This window comes from Borostomias antarcticus (assembly GCF_949987555.1).
Source record: "Borostomias antarcticus genome assembly, chromosome: 1".
In the NCBI taxonomy this organism is placed as follows: Eukaryota; Metazoa; Chordata; class Actinopteri; order Stomiiformes; family Stomiidae; genus Borostomias; species Borostomias antarcticus.
Genome location: NC_140234.1, coordinates 31,290,852 through 31,310,528, shown reverse-complemented (window position 1 = coordinate 31,310,528; position 19,677 = coordinate 31,290,852). Strand labels below are relative to the sequence as shown.

Below are 19,677 nucleotides of genomic sequence, written 5' to 3'. Positions count from 1 at the left end.
GAATGCAGAAAGTAAAGAGTATTGAAGTAGTATATTAGGCCATGCGATACTTGATCACTCCAATGTCCAGCTGTAGAGATTCATGAGTAGATGTGTGTTTCAGGCCGGCTGGTCGTGACCGTCCAGCGCTTGTCAGAAAGCCAGTGAAGAGGTGTCAGCTCTGACCCTGTCTCTGGTTTTTCTGTGGATCCTCTCTGTGAAGGACAGCTGGACACTGACGGCTGCTGCTGGACTTAACAAGGAAACCTTTTCAGAACCAGATTCCCCATCCGGCTTACGGCACAATCGACCCAGTAAATGACCAGATGAGAGAATAAGCATGTTAGTGAAGTACTGGGGAGGTTCTGTCTGTCATGTCCCCTCTCTTGGTTGATATAAGGGGAGTCGGTCCACCCTGTAGTCCAGGCCTGTGTGTGTGTGGATATAATGGGAGTCTGTCCACCCCGTAGTCCAGGCCTGTGTGTGTGTGGATATAATGGGAGTCTGTCCACCCCGTAGTCCAGGCCTGTGTGTGTGTGGATATAAGGGGAGCATGTCTGTGGAGGAGGTCCTGCGTGATTCGTTTTGGGGACTCTGCAGCACATGTTCGAGGCACATGATGATCAGACAACATACCTGAGCTCCCCAAAGGACTGCTCATCTGGACAACACATCTAGACAACACATCACAGCTGCTTTAACCCCCCCCCCCCCCCCCACTCCTCCTAAACACACAGGGGCCCGGCTGCTCCTAGCGGTGATGGCGGGGGTGGGGGCGGGGGTGTGTGTGTGTGTGTGGGGGGGGGGGGTGTTGGGGGGTAGCCTCCAATATAAACAGCTGAGAGGAAGTGGATGATGAATGCTTTCTGCAGTCAAAGAGACCCTTTTCATATCAGCCCATAGATGAATGTGATCACATGTTCAGTTCAATTAAGGCGACTGCAGCTTCCCATATGGATCCCATACGCATGAGGAAAAAACAAGACTGACCATTTATTGTGACTGACAGGGATTGAGCAGCGCTAAATGTTAGAGCTCAGTCTCTCTGCGTCCGTAGGTCAGCCTATTGTTACGCTCACACCCTCATTACTCAGGCGTGACGACATCCTGTGCAAAGGGCTAGAGGTCAGGGGTCAGCGGCTCAAACACCCGTCCACACCTGCGCTGCTCAGGACAACTGGCCCTCAGCTCTGCCAGCTAAATCAGCAGCGTTATTAGTCAGTATTAGACAGGCAGGGTCAGCTCACATCCACAGGCCTCTAAGGCTGGGCTGTCTGTGTGTGAGTGTGTGTGTGTGTGTGCGTGCGTGCGTGCGTGCGTGTGTGCGTGTGCGTGTGCGTGTGCGTGTGTGTGTGTGCGTGTGATCTGTCCAGCTCCTGTGCTCTCTGGTTCTGTCCAGCCCCTCAGCCCGTCCGTCTCACCCTGGCAGGCCCTGCTGTCCGGTCCCAGACGGCGGCCCTCTGGACACCTGCAGTAGAAGCTGCCGATGGTGTTGCAGCACGAGCCCTCGCAGCCGCCATTGTCCGTCCGGCATTCGTTGATGTCTGCGGGGGGGGAAAGGAAGGACAAATCGTCGATACCGCGCTGACCCCACGCCAAGCCTGACCCCACGCCAAGCCCAACCCAAGGCCAAGCCTGACTCCACGCCAAGCCCAACCCAAGGCCAAGCCCGACCCGAGGCCAAGCCTGACCCCACGCCAAGCCCAACCCAAGGCCAAGCCTGACCCCACGCCAAGCCCAACCCGCGGTTCTGTTCCAGTACACCGGTCCCGTTGGTGTCGTTAAGTTCTTTCTCCGTCAAGCATGAAGGAAGTCTCTGAGCTCTTTGCTCAGTTCATTTCGTACATGTCTCCGCTGTCTATCAAAGGAGCGTGACGGCTGGCTGTAGATGGACCAGGATGAGGTCAAGCCATCGTAAACCTCAGCTCTGTGACTGATCTAGCGGAGCCGATGTGGGAGCCGAGCTCCACGGACAGAGGAAGAGCTGAGCCACGGCCATGTCTCCTGCTCTCTGAGATCCAGCTCCTGTTTTCACTTTCAGAGAAGCCGGCCTGAACAGAATAAACCAAGAAAACCTTTCTGTCTTCATTGCTCCATGAGATTCCCACACTACGTGGTTATTACCTTGTGTGAGATTATAAACAGGTCTTTGAATTACGTTCCTTATAGCATTTGTCCGGTTATCACTCCCTCCCTCCCTCCGTCACTCCAGACAATGTTGGCCTGCATTTCTCTGTTGGCACCACAAGAGGCAGTAGTCCCAGCACACCAAAATCAAGGACACCAAAACCAACCCGCCGATCTCCACTGCACAAGTAGAGTAGTGGTCAGAGCATTAGACTCCCACCCGGGAGACCGGGGTTCAAGACCCGGTGGGGATGACTTTATGGGACTATACCCCAAACCTCCACATGTTCATCCTTTCACTCCAACCTTTACCCCTTGCCTTATAGGTCAGATCCTGTCCCAACCCCAACCCTTATTCTAACCCCCTGTGTCCGTGTGTTCAGGACGGCCCCTGTGTCTGTGTGTTCAGGACGGCCCCTGTGTCTGTGTGTTCAGGACGGACCCTGTGTCTGTGTGTTCAGGACGGACCCTGTGTCCGTGTGTCCGTCTCCCCCGACCAGGCGGAGGTCAGACGTCCATTCACAAAGACAACCTCCCCTCGAACCCCAAACCACCGCCGGTGTGAGTCAGGGGAGCGCACGGCCGTGTCTCAGCTGCTGCTGTGCGCGCACACACACACACGCACACACACACACACATTCTGTCAGACAGATACCACAGACTAGGATTGGGTATCATTTAAATTTTATCAATTCCGATTCCGATTCCAATTCTCCTTATCGAATCCGGTTCTTATCTTGTCTCAGCTGCTGCTGCGCGCACAAACATGTGCGCACACACACACACACACACACACACACACACACACACACACACACACACAGGGCTGAAAATTAACACCTGCCACCGGCCAAATGCAGGTAAAATTTTCAATTGGCAACTAGATTTCGGAAGGCTATCTGAAAAAAATATATACTTGGCCGGTAGATTTTTTAATCTACAGTCCCCTTGGCAGGTGACTCACCGTGAGCCAAAAAGTTAATTTTCGGCAGCATAAATTACCACGGCGATATAGCCGGTGAAAAGTGATCCACCTTCGTAGTACGGATAAACCAGGCTTGAACCTGAAGTTATCGCACTAACCCCGTAATCCTGTTTCGTAGTACAGGGCCCAGGTCACTAGGAGAGAGGAAGGGCTTAATCATGAGCACTACTCTCACCAGGTCACTAGGAGAGAGGAAGGGCTTAATCATGAGCACTACTCTCACCAGGTCACTAGGAGAGAGGAAGGGCTTAATCTTGAGCACTACTCTCACCAGGTCACTAGGAGAGAGGAAGGGCTTAATCATGAGCACTAGTCTCACCAGGTCACTAGGAGAGAGGAAGGGCTTAATCCTGGCGATGGTGCGCAGCTGGTAGAAACAAGACTGTACTGTGGCGGTCACTTGACGGTCAAACTTGAGCTCTGAGTCAAATGTGACTCCAAGATTCCTGATGTGGGGCCTGACCATGTGTGTGTGTGTGTGCGTGTGTGTGTGTGAGTGATTGTTCAGCGGTTCCGTCGGTGCATTTCCACGCGGCCTCAGAAACCAAGGATGGGTCGCCGGCGTCTGATCCCAGGCTCCACCCACGCTGGGTTTCTGAGGCCTGGCAGAGCGCTCTGGGGGAGAGAGAAGAGTGACCCTGCCTGCTTCACACCCCTGCTTGCTTCACACCCCGTCCTCCTCCGTCCTCCTCCCCCCCGTCCACCCCGCCTCCTCCCCCCCGTCCTCCTCCGTCCTCCTCCCCCCCGTCCTCCTCTGTCCTCCTCCTCCCCGTCCTCTTCGTCCTCCTCCTCCCTGTCCTCCTCTGTCCTCCTCCCCCTCGTCCACCCCGTCCTGCTCCCCCCCGTCCCCCCCTTCCTCCATCCTCCCCGTCCTCCTCCTCCCCGTCCCCCCCATCCTCCCCCCCGTCCTCCGTCCTCCTCCGTCCCTCCAGTACCCTCAGCAGGGGGTCTAAGTTCCCTCACTACATTCTTCTTCATTTGGATGGGGGTCCATCCTGCATCACAGCACCCTTCATTAGCTCATTTGAAGGTTCCCTGGGCCCCATGACCCCATGACCCCATGACCCCTCCTCCCAGAGAAGCCCACTTTGACCCCGTCGGGCGCGGCGGTCTCTAACAAGCTCTCAATAGCAGCTCCGGGTCGTCCATCATCAGCCTCTCAAACAGCGAGGAGAGGAGGAATCTGTCTGTCAGCTGACACGGCGATCTGTCCGCTAGCGCGCTCCGCTAGCGTGGGCACAGGAAGGGAGGGTGGGGCTGGGAAGGCAGGAAGTCATCCATTTGCGACAGGAAGACGTGGTTGCACCCAGTGTCTCTGCCCAAAGCTCACGATGACTCGGCAACGACGACATAATGACGGCAGTGATGTCATTGGTCAAAGGAAGGGATGCTGGAGTTTTTGAGTGTGCTGATGCTCAAACCCACAAAGAAGCATTCAAACATGAGAGACTGAGTCAGAGGAAAAGCGAATGGGGACATTATAAGAACACATTCAGCCAACGATCACTTAAGGACATAGACAGTGTGAGAGGGCTGGAGTACTGCGCATTGGTCTACAGTAGATTCATGTCACAGTAATTATTGTTTTGACTCCTCTGGACAAAGAAATGACTTTCCAGTCCTCCAGAATAATGAATCCCCATTCATTATTTTCCATTCATCATTTATAAGTTGGCACTAATAGCAGTCTAGTAGTCTTGGCAGTAATATTGTCTAACTCTGCTGGGTTTGACCTACTGCAGCGTGTCCTGTGAAACCACAAGGTCAGGCTAAGGTCGTACGGTTCTAACCAGACCATGCGTTCAGGTGGTGTACAGGAACAAAACACAGTTCTACAGGCTGTCCTCTGACCTGGAAGACCAGTAATGAACCCTGACCTTCACCCTGACCTGTGACCCCGCCATCCCTGGGACTCCCCACCCTGAGACACCTGGGACTCCCCACCCTGAGACACCTGGGACTCCCCACCCTGAGACACCTGGGACTCCCCACCCTGAGACACCTGGGACTCCCCACCCTGAGACACCTGGGACTCCCCACCCTGAGACACCTGGGACTCCCCACCCTGAGACACCTGGGACTCCCCACCCTGAGACACCTGGGACTCCCCACCCTGAGACACCTGGGACTCCCCACCCTGAGACACTGCACACCTGGGACTCCTTCCTCTACGCTCACAAGCCTTCCTCTGTAGCCTCCCTTCCAGCTGACAGTCATGTCAATGTAGGGCCATAGCAACACGGATACTGTCTTCCATGTCACACACACAAACACACACACACACAATCAATCACACGCGCACGCAGACATACAACACCATCACTTTCCCTTTAAATAATGGGTAGAGAAGCCAGACATATTTCTGGGACACCATTATACAATTCAGATTAAAAAAATAACATAAGATTGCTTTTACACAATAGACAAATCTATAATAAAGGGAAAGTGTTTTTCCCTGGTCCTGTCTGAGACATGGAGCTTGTTTCTGAGCACAGCTGCTGGAGCGCTCTGTTGTCTGCTAGCCTGCTGACCCTGGTCCTCTGAGCCCCTCCGCCTGCTAACACCATTAAGCTCTATTCACATTTCCTCCCACCGCTCCCCAACACCCACACCTCCCCCAGCAACCTCTCCTCCTCCTCCTCCTCTCCTCCTCCTCTCCCCAGCAACCTCTCCTCCTCCTCCTCCTCCTCCTCTCCCCAGCAACGTCTCTCCTCCTCTCCACCTCCTCTCCCCCGGAACAACTCTCCTCCTCTCCCCAGGAACGTCTCTCCTCCTCTCCTCCTCCTCTCCCCAGGAACGTCTCTCCTCCTCCTCCTCCTCCTCTCCTCCAGGAACGTCTCTCCTCCTCCTCCTCCTCCTCCTCCCCCAGCAACGTCTCTCCTCCTCCTCCTCCTCTCCCCAAGGAACGTCTCTCCTCCTCCCCCAGGAGACCAGCTTGTTTTGAAGTTCAACACCACCATATAAATCATCTGTTCAGCTGCTCCGTCCACTCCTCCTCAGTCCTCCTCCTCCTCAGTCCTCCTCCACTGAGCCTCCTGCTGTGCTGCTGTGAGGAAGCCCTGTCCCCTCGGTCCCCCCACTCTGGGCCCAGAGCTGAGACCCTGTCCCCTCGGTCCCCCCACTCTGGGTCCAGAGCTGAGACCCTGTCCCCTCGGTCCCCCCACTCTGGGTCCAGAGCTGAGACCCTGTCCCCTCGGTCCCCCCACTCTGGACCCAGAGCTGAGACCCTGTCCCCTCAGTCCCCCCACTCTGGACCCAGAGCTGAGACCCTGTCCCCTCGGTCCCCCCCCTCTGGGTCCAGAGCTGAGACCCTGTCCCCTCGGTCCCCCCACTCTGGACCCAGAGCTGAGACCCTGTCCCCTCGGTCCCCCCACTCAGGGCCCAGAGCTGAGACCCTGTCCCCTCGGTCCCCCCACTCTGGACCCAGAGCTGAGACCCTGTCCCCTCGGTCCCCCCACTCAGGGCCCAGAGCTGAGACCCTGTCCCCTCGGTCCCCCCACTCTGGGTCCAGAGCTGAGACCCTGTCCCCTCGGTCCCCCCACTCAGGGTCCAGAGCTGAGACCCTGTCCCCTCGGTCCCCCCACTCTGGGTCCAGAGCTGAGACCCTGTCCCCTCGGTCCCCCCCTCTGGGTCCAGAGCTGAGACCCTGTCCCCTCGGTCCCCCCACTCAGGGCCCAGAGCTGAGACCCTGTCCCCTCGGTCCCCCCACTCAGGGTCCAGAGCTGAGACCCAAGCCTCCTGTGATTCATCTACAAGAACCTGAACCTCAGAGGCATGAATCTGTATTTGCTGCAAACTGGGAGAGCAGAGTTCCCACATGTCTTTTATGACAATCCGCTGAATGCCAGCTGGGAACGCGATCTGTAATCCGCTCTACTCACCAAAATATTGTCTGGTCGTGTTGTCATGGTAGTATTCAGAACGGAAGAGTGGGCTTTGGCAGATGACAAAAGCATCAGAAGGTAAATATAGTCTATTCAAATAAGGCCAAGGAGTCGATACACACACAGAGAAACATTTAAATTCACACAAAAATGTCAGACTGAGGAACCAACACAACTCTCAGCCAATCACATCACCCCCTGCTGAGTCAGTCAACTTCCCCTCTTGTGTTAGCACATAATGGTAAATAACGTAAAGCCCTACACTAAAGATCTGTGTTTCTGCAACACCACAAAGGTACGCGGACAGACTAGAAACTAACACAGGTGGATACTGAAATAAGAATTCACCTTAACAAGGTGTCCTTTATCTCTCCAGGGCTTTCTCTCATAGCAGCTAATTCAGACGGAGCGTTCGTGTCCCTCTGGAAATCCCTCAGGCTCGGTTTCAGGGCCATGTGTTCAGACTGCCCCCCCCACCCCCACACCCACAACACTTAAAGGTGCACTTACCACCCCAGTTACATGGGGCTGATAGGAGCGTGGTTCTGAGTCATTTATGGTGATGCAGAGGTCATTCCAGAGCACTCTCACAAAGCCCCCAAATCAGACGGCTGACCAGAAAAGACCACGGGTCAAAGGTCACCTATTGAAATATTCAAAGGCAGCAGAGAGGATTTTGTGTGACCTGTCAAGGATGGAGAAACGCTTTGAGAGCTACACAATGAGCAGTTAAGACCGAGACTGGACTGTTGGCTTTTCACACACTGCAGCACAGGCACTGATATGGGTGACACTCTCAATAGGCTCTGCAGATGGAGGTGACGTGTGGACTATTGACATAATACGTCATAGTCAATAAGCCTTTTATTCATGTGGATCTTTTTGAATATTATTGATGACTCTGTTCCTCTTGCTGTGCTGAATAATTAAAATCGCCGGACATCTCAAACCAACGGACACAGATCTGGAGCTTCACTTGTGGAGAAGGAGAGCAGAGGGAGTAAATGTGTCCTGAATACAGCCTCCCTCTCTCTCTCTCTTCTCTCTCTCTCTCCTCTGGGCAGCCTGAGTTCATCCCTCTCTCTCTCTCTCTCTCTCTCTCTCTCTCCCCTCTGGGCAGCCTGGGTTCATCCCTCTCTCTCTCTCTCCTCTGGCCAGCCTGGGTTCATCCCTCTCTCTCTCCTCTGGGCAGGCTGGGTTCATCCCTCTCTCTCTCTCTCTCTCCTCTGGCCAGCCTGGGTTCCTCCCTCTCTCTCTCTCTCTCTCTCTCTCCTCTGGCCAGCCTGGGTTCATCCCTCTCTCTCTCCTCTGGGCAGGCTGGGTTCATCCCTCTCTCTCTCTCTCTCCTCTGGCCAGCCTGGGTTCCTCCCTCTCTCTCTCTCTCTCTCTCCTCTGGCCAGCCTGGGTTCATCTCTCTCTCTCTCCTCTGGGCAGGCGGGGTGGCGCCCTATGAAATGGTAGCTGTGACGGTCTCACTCTCACACTCCCCATGTGTCCCTCCAACGCAGGATGTACGTCCTAATAGGGTTTTTCAGAGAGTGCAGTACATGTTTGAATAAGAGTATAGAAACATTGGTTTTGAGCCAGGTGCCTTGCTGCATGCATACATTTCACTCTTTCATATTTTATTGAGTTAATAAAACTGTGCATTTGTTTCCTCTCAATGCAGGACAAGTGAGTGGACAGATGAGAACCTGCTGGGCTGATCTTGGGCAGATGAACGCCATGACAGACAGACAGACAGACAGACAGACAGACAGACAGACAGACAGACAGACAGACAGACAGACAGACAGAGTGCTCACTCATCAAACACACTGAAGCACGTCTGCACCAGATCTGCATAACACTGCTGTTGTTTTGACATTTGGAAATACATGGAAGTGAATCCAGCTGACGGGTAACTACGGCTCATTCACTTCCCTCCCCTCCGTTACTGCGGACAATGTTGGCCTGCATTTCTCTGTTGGCACCACAAGAGGCAGTAGTCCCAGCACACCAAAATCAAGAAGGACACCAAAATCAACCCACCGATCTACACTGCACAAGTAGAGTAGTGGTGAGAGCATTGGACTCCCACCCTGGAGACTGGGGTTGAAGACCCGGTGGGAATGACTTTATGGGACTATACCCAAAACCTCCACATGTTCATCCTTTCACTCCAAGCTTTACCCCTTGCCTTATAGATCAGATCCTGTCCCAACCCCAACCCATATTCTAACCCCAACCCACACTAGGGACTGGAAGAAGGACACCAAAACCCACCCGCCGATCTCCACTGCACAAGTAGAGTATTGGTGAGAGCATTGGACTCCCACCCAGGAGACCGGGGTTCCTGGTGGGGATGACTTTATGTTATCATCAGTGTAACTGCTTTAGCCACTGACCGCTACCATTAATGTTATGGAAGCTGCTGCTAGTTGTTGTGAGCCCATGAGCTAACTGGCTATCCCGCTCTTATTGTGCTGGATTCGCATTGGAAGCATTGGAACTGATGTGTCCAGGTGACAAGACCTATCTTTATTTTTCAAACATTACCGTCCTACCAGTCCCGCACAGAAACAAGCCAGCCAACACACATAAGCCAGGCTTGACCTGGCCTGGTTATAGTGAACTTTTAACATTGGAGTCAACGGGCACTTCCGCATTCTCCCACCAATTATGTCAGACTTGACCAATATGGCCGCTGCATGAAGTGAATAACATACTTAGCAGCCCACAATGTCGCCCCGGGATTGATTTAGACTTGGCTCTATTTTTATGGAATGTGGCAGCCATAGACATATACTGTGTTGCCCTTAGCAGTGGTAAATACGGCTTGTTGCCAAATAATTCACTGGTAGAACATGGGATTGTCCAATCAGAATGGAGTATTTCAGGGATCCATTATCTCCTGCCAAGGAGCCAGGATGCTACGCTCCTCCGGAATGTTCCGCTGCTCCAGCGCCCGGGGAGCCTCTGTCCTCTGCTCTGGACCCTCTCTCAGGAGCCTTTGTTCTGAAGCCTGTATCCGCTCTCAGGCCCAGAGCACCTGGAAAGGCCATCCCAGCCCCACCGCCGCTAACCTGCTGCGTTCTCAGGGGCTCAGTGTGCTGATGCTTAATGGGATAGACAGACAGGAACCATGTGGAGTTCTGGGGATCAGCTACAGGGCTACAGGGCTACAGGTATGTTTAGTGAGATCTGCACAAAGAAAAAAAACTAAATGCTCTTTTCACATTTATCAAGGGCAAGAAGAAAATAAATTGTTTTGGCAGTTTGGCCATCATCAGTGTTTCCAATGCTATCCCAATCATCCAGACCACGGCAGAAGATCCATCCAAAAGGTTTTTAATTAATTTTAAATTAAATTAAATATTAGAGATATGTCATGCTGAAGTTTGTTAGCACTGTTAATAATGCAGAACAAAGCACCCTCTCTGAAAATCACAAATTGTACAATTTTCTTTTTACAATTACAACAAAAAGGTATTGCCCGTAACTGTAACAACATGACAGAATATCACAATGACAGCAGCTAATTATCATCTTCAGAGACATGCTTTAAATAGCTCTATTGGCATTATTATCTGTTAAGTGTTCCCCATCTATTTCTGGTAACAATGCTAACAAACTTCTAAAATATCTTTAAACAAACGTAATATGGGTTTTTAAACGTTTGGAAGGATCAGCCGTGGTCTGGATCATTGCGAGCCAAATGTTGAACATGCTGAACTAATGCACAGAGAATGCACGGAGGAAACATTTTGTTTAGTGAGAAGTTCCCAGCCATATGGCAGTCATTACGTCCCTAATGAGGCCTTCTCTAGCATGCTAATGCTAAGCACGGAGCATCTGACAGTGACGGCTCAGGCCAGGCACCTTCAGGCACCTATCTGCACACTGACTGCACTATTTCTTACAGCCCTCAAAGCACAACAAAGAAAAAAGATCATAAAAGTTTGAAATGGGCAAATCACATGACCTTCATACTGTTGAGCTGCTGGCTCTGCTGCTCTCTCTACAGCGTTGGAGCAGGATAGTGACTTCATCTCTGCATTCTTATACACACAGGAGACTGCAATACCAATCAAATGAAAGATCTGCAGAGATGTGGTCTGTCTGCTAGTCCAGACCTGCTCAGATAACAGAGATGTGGTCTGTCTGCTAGGCCAGACCTGCTCAGATAACAGAGATGTGGTCTGTCTGCTAGTCCAGACCTGCTCAGATAACAGAGATGTGGTCTGTCTGCTAATCCAGACCTGCTCAAATAACAGAGATGTGGTCTGTCTGCTAGGCCAGACCTGCTCAGATAACAGAGATGTGGTCTGTCTGCTAATCCAGACCGGCTCAGATAACAGAGCTGGCGTTGGTCCTGGTGGCTGACAGACCTGTGGAGTAGCCGTCTCACAGAGATCTGGCCGCTTCACATGAGCCCCGACGCTGGTCTGCTCAGACCTCCACCACCACGCTGGTCTGCTCAGACCTCCACCACCACGCTTGTCTGGACCCCTCCACCACCACGCTGGTCTGGACCCCTCCACCACCACGCTGGTCTGCTCAGACCTCCACCACCACGCTGGTCTGCTCAGACCTCCACCACCACGCTTGTCTGGACCCCTCCACTACCACGCTGGTCTGACCCCTCCACCACCACGCTGATCTGGACCCCTCCACCACCACGCTGGTCTGCTCAGACCTCCACCACCACGCTGGTCTGGACCCCTCCACCACCACGCTGGTCTGGACCCCTCCACCACCACGCTGGTCTGGACCCCTCCACCACCACGCTGGTCTGGACCCCTCCACCACCACGCTGGTCTGCTCAGACCTCCACTACCACGCTGGTCTGGACCCCTCCACTACCTAGCTGGTCTGGACCCCTCCACCACTGCAAACTGTAAACTGCATCTTCAGGAGAGTTAGCCACCTATGCCTCTAGGCTTACCCAAAGACTCACTCACATGAAGGTTGCCTTTTAGCAGAAAAGCAGCCATTTATTACAGAAAGGAAAACCCAATAAATGATGTTCCTTTTCACAAAAGTTGTTTTGCTATTTCAACTGCATTCTCTTATGAGGATCGCTAATTCAGTGGTTCAATAATCTTAATCTGCCCTCACATTTCAATGCTTGGCCTGACAGAGCTACCAGAAGGTTGACTACTCAAGCTTGTACTATGGCAACAGTCTGTGGGCTGTAAAAAGTTATTGTAACACTTTGCAGCAGCACTATAGCTGAAATATATAACTGAGCTTCATTGACATGCCGTATAATAATCATCATGGAACTCATAACCATCATGGAAGTTCAATGCATCAAGAAATACAATGTAATCTACTCAGACTTTGTTTCAGACTTGATTATGATGCCTGGGGGACCAAACACTGGTCCTCCTCAAAGGAAAGTTCTAGTAATATCTGCCATGTTCGACGCAGTTAATGAAACTGTCAAGGTGAGGAGGCGGAGTTTTCAGATCAGTAATGGAGTTCAAAGTCCTAGGTTGAATTTCCTTAACATGAAGGCTGCCAGACCAACCTCTCAAAGGTAATAGAATGGTTCTTTCTGCAGTTCCCTATGAAAACAAATCACATCACTGAACATGTCCCAACATATGAAACTTTATCAACACTGCAGCCACAAAGACCTCACTTCTGCTTAAAACATTTTTAAAGAAGACCATAAACAAACCTGTCCTCATTACAACCAGATGCCTGGTGTTAATCTTTATCCCAGACAGACGGCAGAATTAGAGACCCTTCATACCAGTCAGGCACTCTAATCTGTTCACTAGGTAGCTAGTAGTGACTCCTTTATGTGAGGGTAGCAGAATTAAAGTTAAGAGTTAAGACCACAGGAATTTGGAACATAAACATTGTTTACAGATGATATGATGTCATCGCCATGTCAGCTGATAGTGGCCAGCGAACCACGGCAGTTGGTTTACAGCCTCCTGGAGCTGATGTGAATCAAGTCTGTCCTCTGTCTAAGAGCCTGTATCGACATAAAAAGCAGTTGCAGCAGATTCGTGTTACTCTACTGCCAAAACAAAAACTCCTGTTGCTCCCGGAGACTAATAGCCTCATGAGACCATTCTGATTTCGCAAGATCACATTCTGTTTCTCTTGCAAATCAGTCTGGATAGTCTCCATAGAGATCCGTTTGTGCGAGATCAGAAAACGATCTCGCCAATTAGCATTAGGGATGCGCATCGAAAACCGGTTCTTGTTGAGAACTGGTTCCCAGTGAATCGATTCCTTGGAATCGTTAGCCAAAATCAAAAAACGATTCGGCTATCGATTCCTGTCGTTGCTACGCATGCGCAATGACGTTGCACGCACGATGCCTTGGCTGCGTTCCGAATCGCCTACTACCCTACTATATAGTATGCCAAAACAGAATGTAGTATGTCCCAATACATAGTATGCCACATGCAGTATGGCAAAAGTACCAGGATGACCTACTACATCCGGTCGTATTTTGCAGTATGCACGCCAGCAGGCTTTTCTGGCTATTCTGACCCACAATCCTTTGCGCAGCGGTAATGTGCGTCACATGCGCGAGTTGACAGCTGTAGACGAATGTCGCGTTATGGACAGCGACGGATGTGGGCTAATTTCAAGGCGCAATGTTATGACAAGGTAGTATGTCCCAATTGGATGCCTACTGCTTGCAAAGTACGTACTTTCTAAGGGCAGCTGTAGTAGGTACTGGTAGTAAGAAGTAGAAGTATGCGATTCGGAACGCAGCCCTTGTTTTGTTTTATTAGACCGCGGTAGAAGAGGCCAGCAACATGTCGGCTAGGCATAAACGTTTGAAAGTGTGGTTACATTTCACAGTCAATGGTAGGCCTGTTTAACTTTTGTTTTTTTCCCCAGGTGTGGGTCGGGATAAATGAATGGGTGTGTGTGAGCCGAGGGAGGGGGGAATCCAGTCTCATATAGACCAATGTTTTCCTGATGTGTTTTGTTTTAGGTTCGGTTAATGTTTAGTCGGTTAACCTGGCCCCTCAAACAGAACCAAAGCATCATCTCAGTTCATATTTCATGTTCCTTTTAGGCGTATCCACTACAGCCCTTCCTCTTGACTCCAGCTCGTCCACTAAAACCTCTAATTGGGTCGCGTCAAATTTACTTTTGCATTTGCGCTCCTCTTCCATGGTGCAATTGTAGGATACAACACGCAAAAGCCCTCATTTAAATAGGGTGTTCTTCACACTTTTACACCTGTTGCCATTCACGCAATTATCTTTGATAGATCACCCGCAAAACACATTCCAACTACATGTGCAATCTGAAGGACTGCACACACAATTTTGCGCTCTTTATTTGGGATCTTAGTAGATCAGGCCCTCAGAGTGCCCTTATTTTTTCTTTTTCTTTTTCCAGCTAAGACACAGGAAGCCAGACACACAAACACATACACAAGCAACTATGATTATGAGCTACTGGGCCTAACAGAGGTGAACTGGGCCTAACAGAGGTGAACTGGTCCTAACAGAGGTGAACTGGGCCTAACTGAGGTGAACTCGGTCTAACAGAGGTGAACTGAGACTAACAGAGTTGACCTGTGTTTTGTTGAACAAAGATCCAAGATAGAGGAGCAAAACAGTGTGGGAAATGGGGAGTATCTGAATGATAAAAACACATCCTCGGGTTCCTGACAGAACTGGACCTCTCTCTCACCTGGGCACGCCAGCAACACAACAAAGGACCTTCACTTTCTCACCTGGGCACGCCAGCAACACAACAAAGAACCTTCACTTTCTCACCTGGGCACGCCAGCAACACAACAAATGACCTTCACTCTCTCAGCCAGCACAGATAAACCTAACCTGATCAAATCTAGATGTGTCTGTGTATCAGAAACATATGTGTGAAAGACATGATTCCAGTCACGCTACCCCAGTTTGCCCTAACCCCCCCGTCAACCCTAACGACTGTCATAACCGCCCCTCCCCTACAAGCAAAACCACAGACACACACAGCCACACAATCTGAATAATAATGGTCTGTTGACATGCTTTGTTGCCCACAACACCTTCTTGCGGCTGCACCAACAGACAAAGGGCCTATTCCCTAGTCTTTATAAAGAACGCTGAACAGAGTCAGGATGTTCTAGCTCAGTCCAGATGTGACCCTGTCACTATTAGTTTTCATTTGTTCCTGTTCCCTCAGACCAACGCGTTGTTTCACCAGGACCCAGCTGATTCCCAGCATAATGGAAAGAGACAGGGCTGTTGACAGGCCCTGCAACCGCTGCCATTTTGGAGGAGGCTTGGGGTGTGTCATCACTATAGTATCATGTGTTTAACATACAGCAGAGAGGACTCTTCTGCTGGCATGAGCATCCACGCACCACAACACACATCGTGGCCAGCTCAGGCCTCGGCCTTCCTGAGAAGAGTTGAGAAGCAGACTAAGGCTCGCCGTTTTCTGCCATTACGTACCAACACTGCCTGGCACGAGCGCCAAAGAGGGCTCCGGTAAACTAGATGAGTGGAGTTCATCAGTTGACCAAACACACGGACGAACACATCCCGGAGCCGGCAGTGAGATTTCCCAGTGGTTGTGCTCTGAACGTTTGCATGCGACGGATAAAGATCTGAACGTGATACTGGATTGGAGGCTGAGGAGCAGAGTCATAGAGGGGACCACAGTTTGACTTACAGGCATGTTTTTAATGGGCACCACATGCACACACAGGTCCTCTGCTCTCTGCTACCTGGTATGAGAGCTCTCTCTGTCTGGCTGGCTGTCTGTCTCTCTGTCTGCCTGCCTGTCTGTCTGTCTGTCTGTCTGTCTGTCTGTCTGTCTGTCTGTCTGTCTGTCTGTCTGTCTGTCTGTCTGTCTGTCTGTCTGTCTGTCTCTCTGTCTGCCTGTCTGTCTGTCTGTCTGTCTGTCCGTCTGTACACCACTGCAGATCAAACACAAACACAGCTTCCCTCTGTGTAGCAGAGAGCCTCACCAACCCTCCTCGTACCCATCACTGTGTCCGGGTCTACAGCTAATGCATTGTGGATCAGCAAGGGGCACTTGGTGCACATGAGCAGACGGAAGCAGAAACAGCGGCCTGTGTTCCCGGGGAGCTGGGAGAGGCTGGTTTATCTGCAGCGGGAGGCCGCTGACTGACAGGCTCCGCCTACAGGGCTCTCTGGTAGCTCTCTGGTACTGTTGCTCTCTGGTACTGTAGCTCTCTGGTAGCTCTCTGGTACCGTAGCTCTCTGGTACTGTAGCTCTCTGGTAGCTCTCTGGTACCGTAGCTCTCTGGTACTGTAGCTCTCTGGTACTGTAGCTCTCTGGTACTGTAGCTCTCTGGTCCTGTAGCTCTCTGGTAGCTCTCTGGTAGCTCTCTGGTAGCTCTCTGGTAGTTCTCTGGTAGTTCTCTAGTAGTTCTTTGGTAGTTCTCTGGTAGTTCTTTGGTAGTTCTCTGGTAGTTCTTTGGTAGTTATTTGGTAGTTCTCTGGTAGTTCTCCCTGCGGCTGAGCAGGTGAACCGGGCCTGAGGCGGCACAGATGAGCCAGGGGAAAAGATAAGGCCCTCAAGAACATGGCGCGGGGATGATGACATCCAGCCATGTGTTTTACACACAGCAGGATTACGAGCGTGTCGGATACACCGTAAATCAATGCTGTCTAGGTTAGCCCCCCCTCTCTGGTAGCTCTCTGGTACTGTAGCTCTCTGGTAGCTCTCTGGTACTGTAGCTCTCTGGTACTGTAGCTCTCTGGTACTGTAGCTCTCTGGTAGCTCTCTGGTACTGTAGCTCTCTGGGACTGTAGCTCTCTGGTACTGTAGCTCTCTGGTAGCTCTCTGGTACTGTAGCTCTCTGGGACTGTAGCTCTCTGGGACTGTAGCTCTCTGGGACTGTAGCTCTCTGGTACTGTAGCTCTCTGGGACTGTAGCTCTCTGGGACTGTAGCTCTCTGATAGCTCTCTGGTACTGTAGCTCTGTAGCTAGCTCAACTCACTGAGCTGCAGACAGACAGGTAGGACAGTAGTGCAGACTCACTGAGCTACAGACAGACAGGTAGGACAGTAGTGCAGACTCACTGAGCTGCAGACAGACAGGGAGGACAGTAGTGCAGACTCACTGAGCTGCAGACAGACAGGGAGGACAGTAGTACAGACTCACTGAGCTGCAGACAGACAGGAGAGACAGTAGTACAGACTCACTGAGCCCAATCTAGATCTTTATAGCACACTCTCTCAGCCTTAATGTTGTAATATTCCCATTCGCTACACCAACTCCAACTTCATACTGCCTGAATACACTCATTTAAAAACTACCTAGACTGAAACCTTGAAACATAATCATGTTGAATGCCTTTAACTGCACACAGAGGGAGCTGGCTACACACGGGGGCTTGGCTTGAGCTGCTGTACTGTAATGGCAGCTGGCGTGAGGAGGAGATGATAAATCCACTCAGAGGAGAGCGAAGCAGAAACATTCAAAGCTCATTCAAAGCTCAATACGAGTTGAGCGCTCACACGGGGGGGCGGAGTCACAGGATGCACATGGGGAAAACACATCTGTGTCTGCTGGCGACCTCTGTCCCCTCTGTCCCTGCTCCCTCTTCTGACTGTCCCTCAGCCACGCGAGAACCAAAGATCCCCGCAGGCCTGCGCAAACAGAGACCACAAACAAACACTAACGCCTTCCTGTGAACCCACTAAAAGAAAGGCCCTTCCTTGAGGGGATGTCAGGGGAGAGGTTGGGGGGAGGGGTCCTGTGTGTACGTGGGTGGGGGTTGTGTGTGTGTGTGTGTGTGTGTGTGTGTGTGTGTGTGTGTGTGTGTGTGTGTGTGTGTGTGTGTGTGTGTGTGTGTGTGTGTGTGTGGAGTACATGTTTCTTCTCTGTTCTCGCTTTGCGGGAATCTTCTTACCAACAAACTGTTTGTTTACATGTTGACCCGGATCGCAGGGGGTCGAAGAGGGACAATAGGAGGTTTAGCTCTGACTAGACTGTCCTGTTAAGTGAAGCAGTGAGGACCATGTGACAGAGCCTAGCTATGTTATATTAGGCTGTGAGAACCAGGAGCAGTACGTATCCTGTCCTCGTTATGGTCCAGGGGCAGGATTGAGTTAGTCGCAGAGCCGCTGGCATCCACCTTCAAAGAAAACTCTTCCTCCTACCTTTAATTACCTAACGACCCCCACGGAGTGACCACCGCCAGCTCCAGAGGCTCATTCATCTTTTAGTGAAAGCACAAGGTCTGCGCTGTGTCCATGAGGACTTTAAGAGCACTGCTGTCCCTTGAGGATGTGGGTCAGCTTCTAAACACGTATTTACTGATCTACGCAGTGCTCTGTAGTCAAATAGGACACCATGCGTCCATGGTGAACTTCTGAGGAGCTGAGCATGAAGTCGAAAACCAATCAGTGCTTCCCTCTCATCCTCTAATTAGGGCGGCTGTAGGGCGGAGGAGGTAGAGCGGGTCGTCCAATGACCGCAGGGTCGGCGGTTCGATTCCCGGCTCTTCCTGTCCACATTTCGAAGTGTCCTTGAGCAAGACACTGAACCCTTAAGTGCTCCCAATGAGCAGGCTAGTGCTTTGAATGTGTGTGTGAACGGATGAATGAGAGGCCATTGTAAAGCGCTTTGTCTGTTCAGGTAGGAAGGCGCTGTAAGTGCAGATCATTTAGCATTAACCCTTAGAGGTCTGGAGGATGGGGACGATTGGAAGCACAGATGGACGACGACCGAGAGACATTAACCATTACCTCGCCTGCCTCACTCTTTCCTTGGTCTCTCCCTTCTTCCTACTCTCTCTCTCTCTCTCTCTCTCTCTCTCAACCTCCCTTCATCAATCAAACACTCAGACATGTGAGACAGTGTTCTTGGGTTTACTCACCAAACTGGCAGCGTGTTCCTTGGAATCCTTCTGGACACTGACAGACCTGGTCCCCTCTCTCAGCACACCTGCCCCCGTTGAAACAGGTATCAGCAGCACACACCCCTGCAGAACATGGGAGACAGCGTACACACACACACACGCACACACACACACACACACACACACACACACACACACAAATGCCTTCAACAGCAGCTAGGAGCAGGTCGGTGCATGGTGGGCAGAACATGCAGTAGGCTATGGTGGACCAATTGTGTGTAGGGTTGCAAAATTCCAGAAATATTCACAAACTTCCCAAAATTCCGAACAGGAATTTATGGGAATTCATAGGAATTAATGGGAATAAACTGGAAATGTATGGCAATTAATTGGAATAAATTCTGTTTTTCAGTTTATTCCCGTTAATTCCCAATTTATTCACGTATTCACCTTTAAGTTTGTGAATATTCCTGGAATCTTGCCAGCCTAACTGCGCGTTCGACTCACTGTGCAGGCAGCCTCTCTCCTGGTCCAGCTGTCTCCACCCCGGGCAGCAGCGGAGCGCGGTGGTCACCTCCGTGCGGTATACCTGCCTGTAGACCGTGTAGTAGCCCGTCCTGGGGAGCAGAGACACACCTCAGTCTCCGGCAGAGGACAGATCAGGGGTGGGGAACGTTATGGGAGCTGGGGGGGGGGGGGGGGGGGGCTCACCTCCTCTCATACCCCACACACCAACGGTGACTGGTGCATCCCTGTTTCCACACCTTCACCATGCGCGTGAAAGCCTGGACGCACGGCTGGCGGGCTCCCAGCATGGACACCTCCTGCTCCGCACACACGTTAGGCCTCAGGGGACACAGGACAAGCACGGCCAATCAAAATCACACACTTTA

At 51.5% G+C, this 19,677-nt stretch overlaps 1 protein-coding gene across 1 annotated transcript in view; it reads right to left on the bottom strand.

Moving 5' to 3' along the window:
* The window catches only part of egfem1 (EGF-like and EMI domain containing 1), a gene marked incomplete at both ends in the record, with an annotated part of 52,356 nt that overhangs the window by 31,569 nt on the left and 1,110 nt on the right, over positions 1–19,677 (bottom strand). The window contains 4 exons of the mRNA XM_084460014.1: positions 1,401–1,523; positions 18,803–18,907; positions 19,292–19,401; positions 19,496–19,630. Coding sequence (XP_084316140.1) covers positions 1,401–1,523; positions 18,803–18,907; positions 19,292–19,401; positions 19,496–19,630 — 473 coding nt within the window. The remainder of the gene's footprint in view (positions 1–1,400; positions 1,524–18,802; positions 18,908–19,291; positions 19,402–19,495; positions 19,631–19,677) is intronic.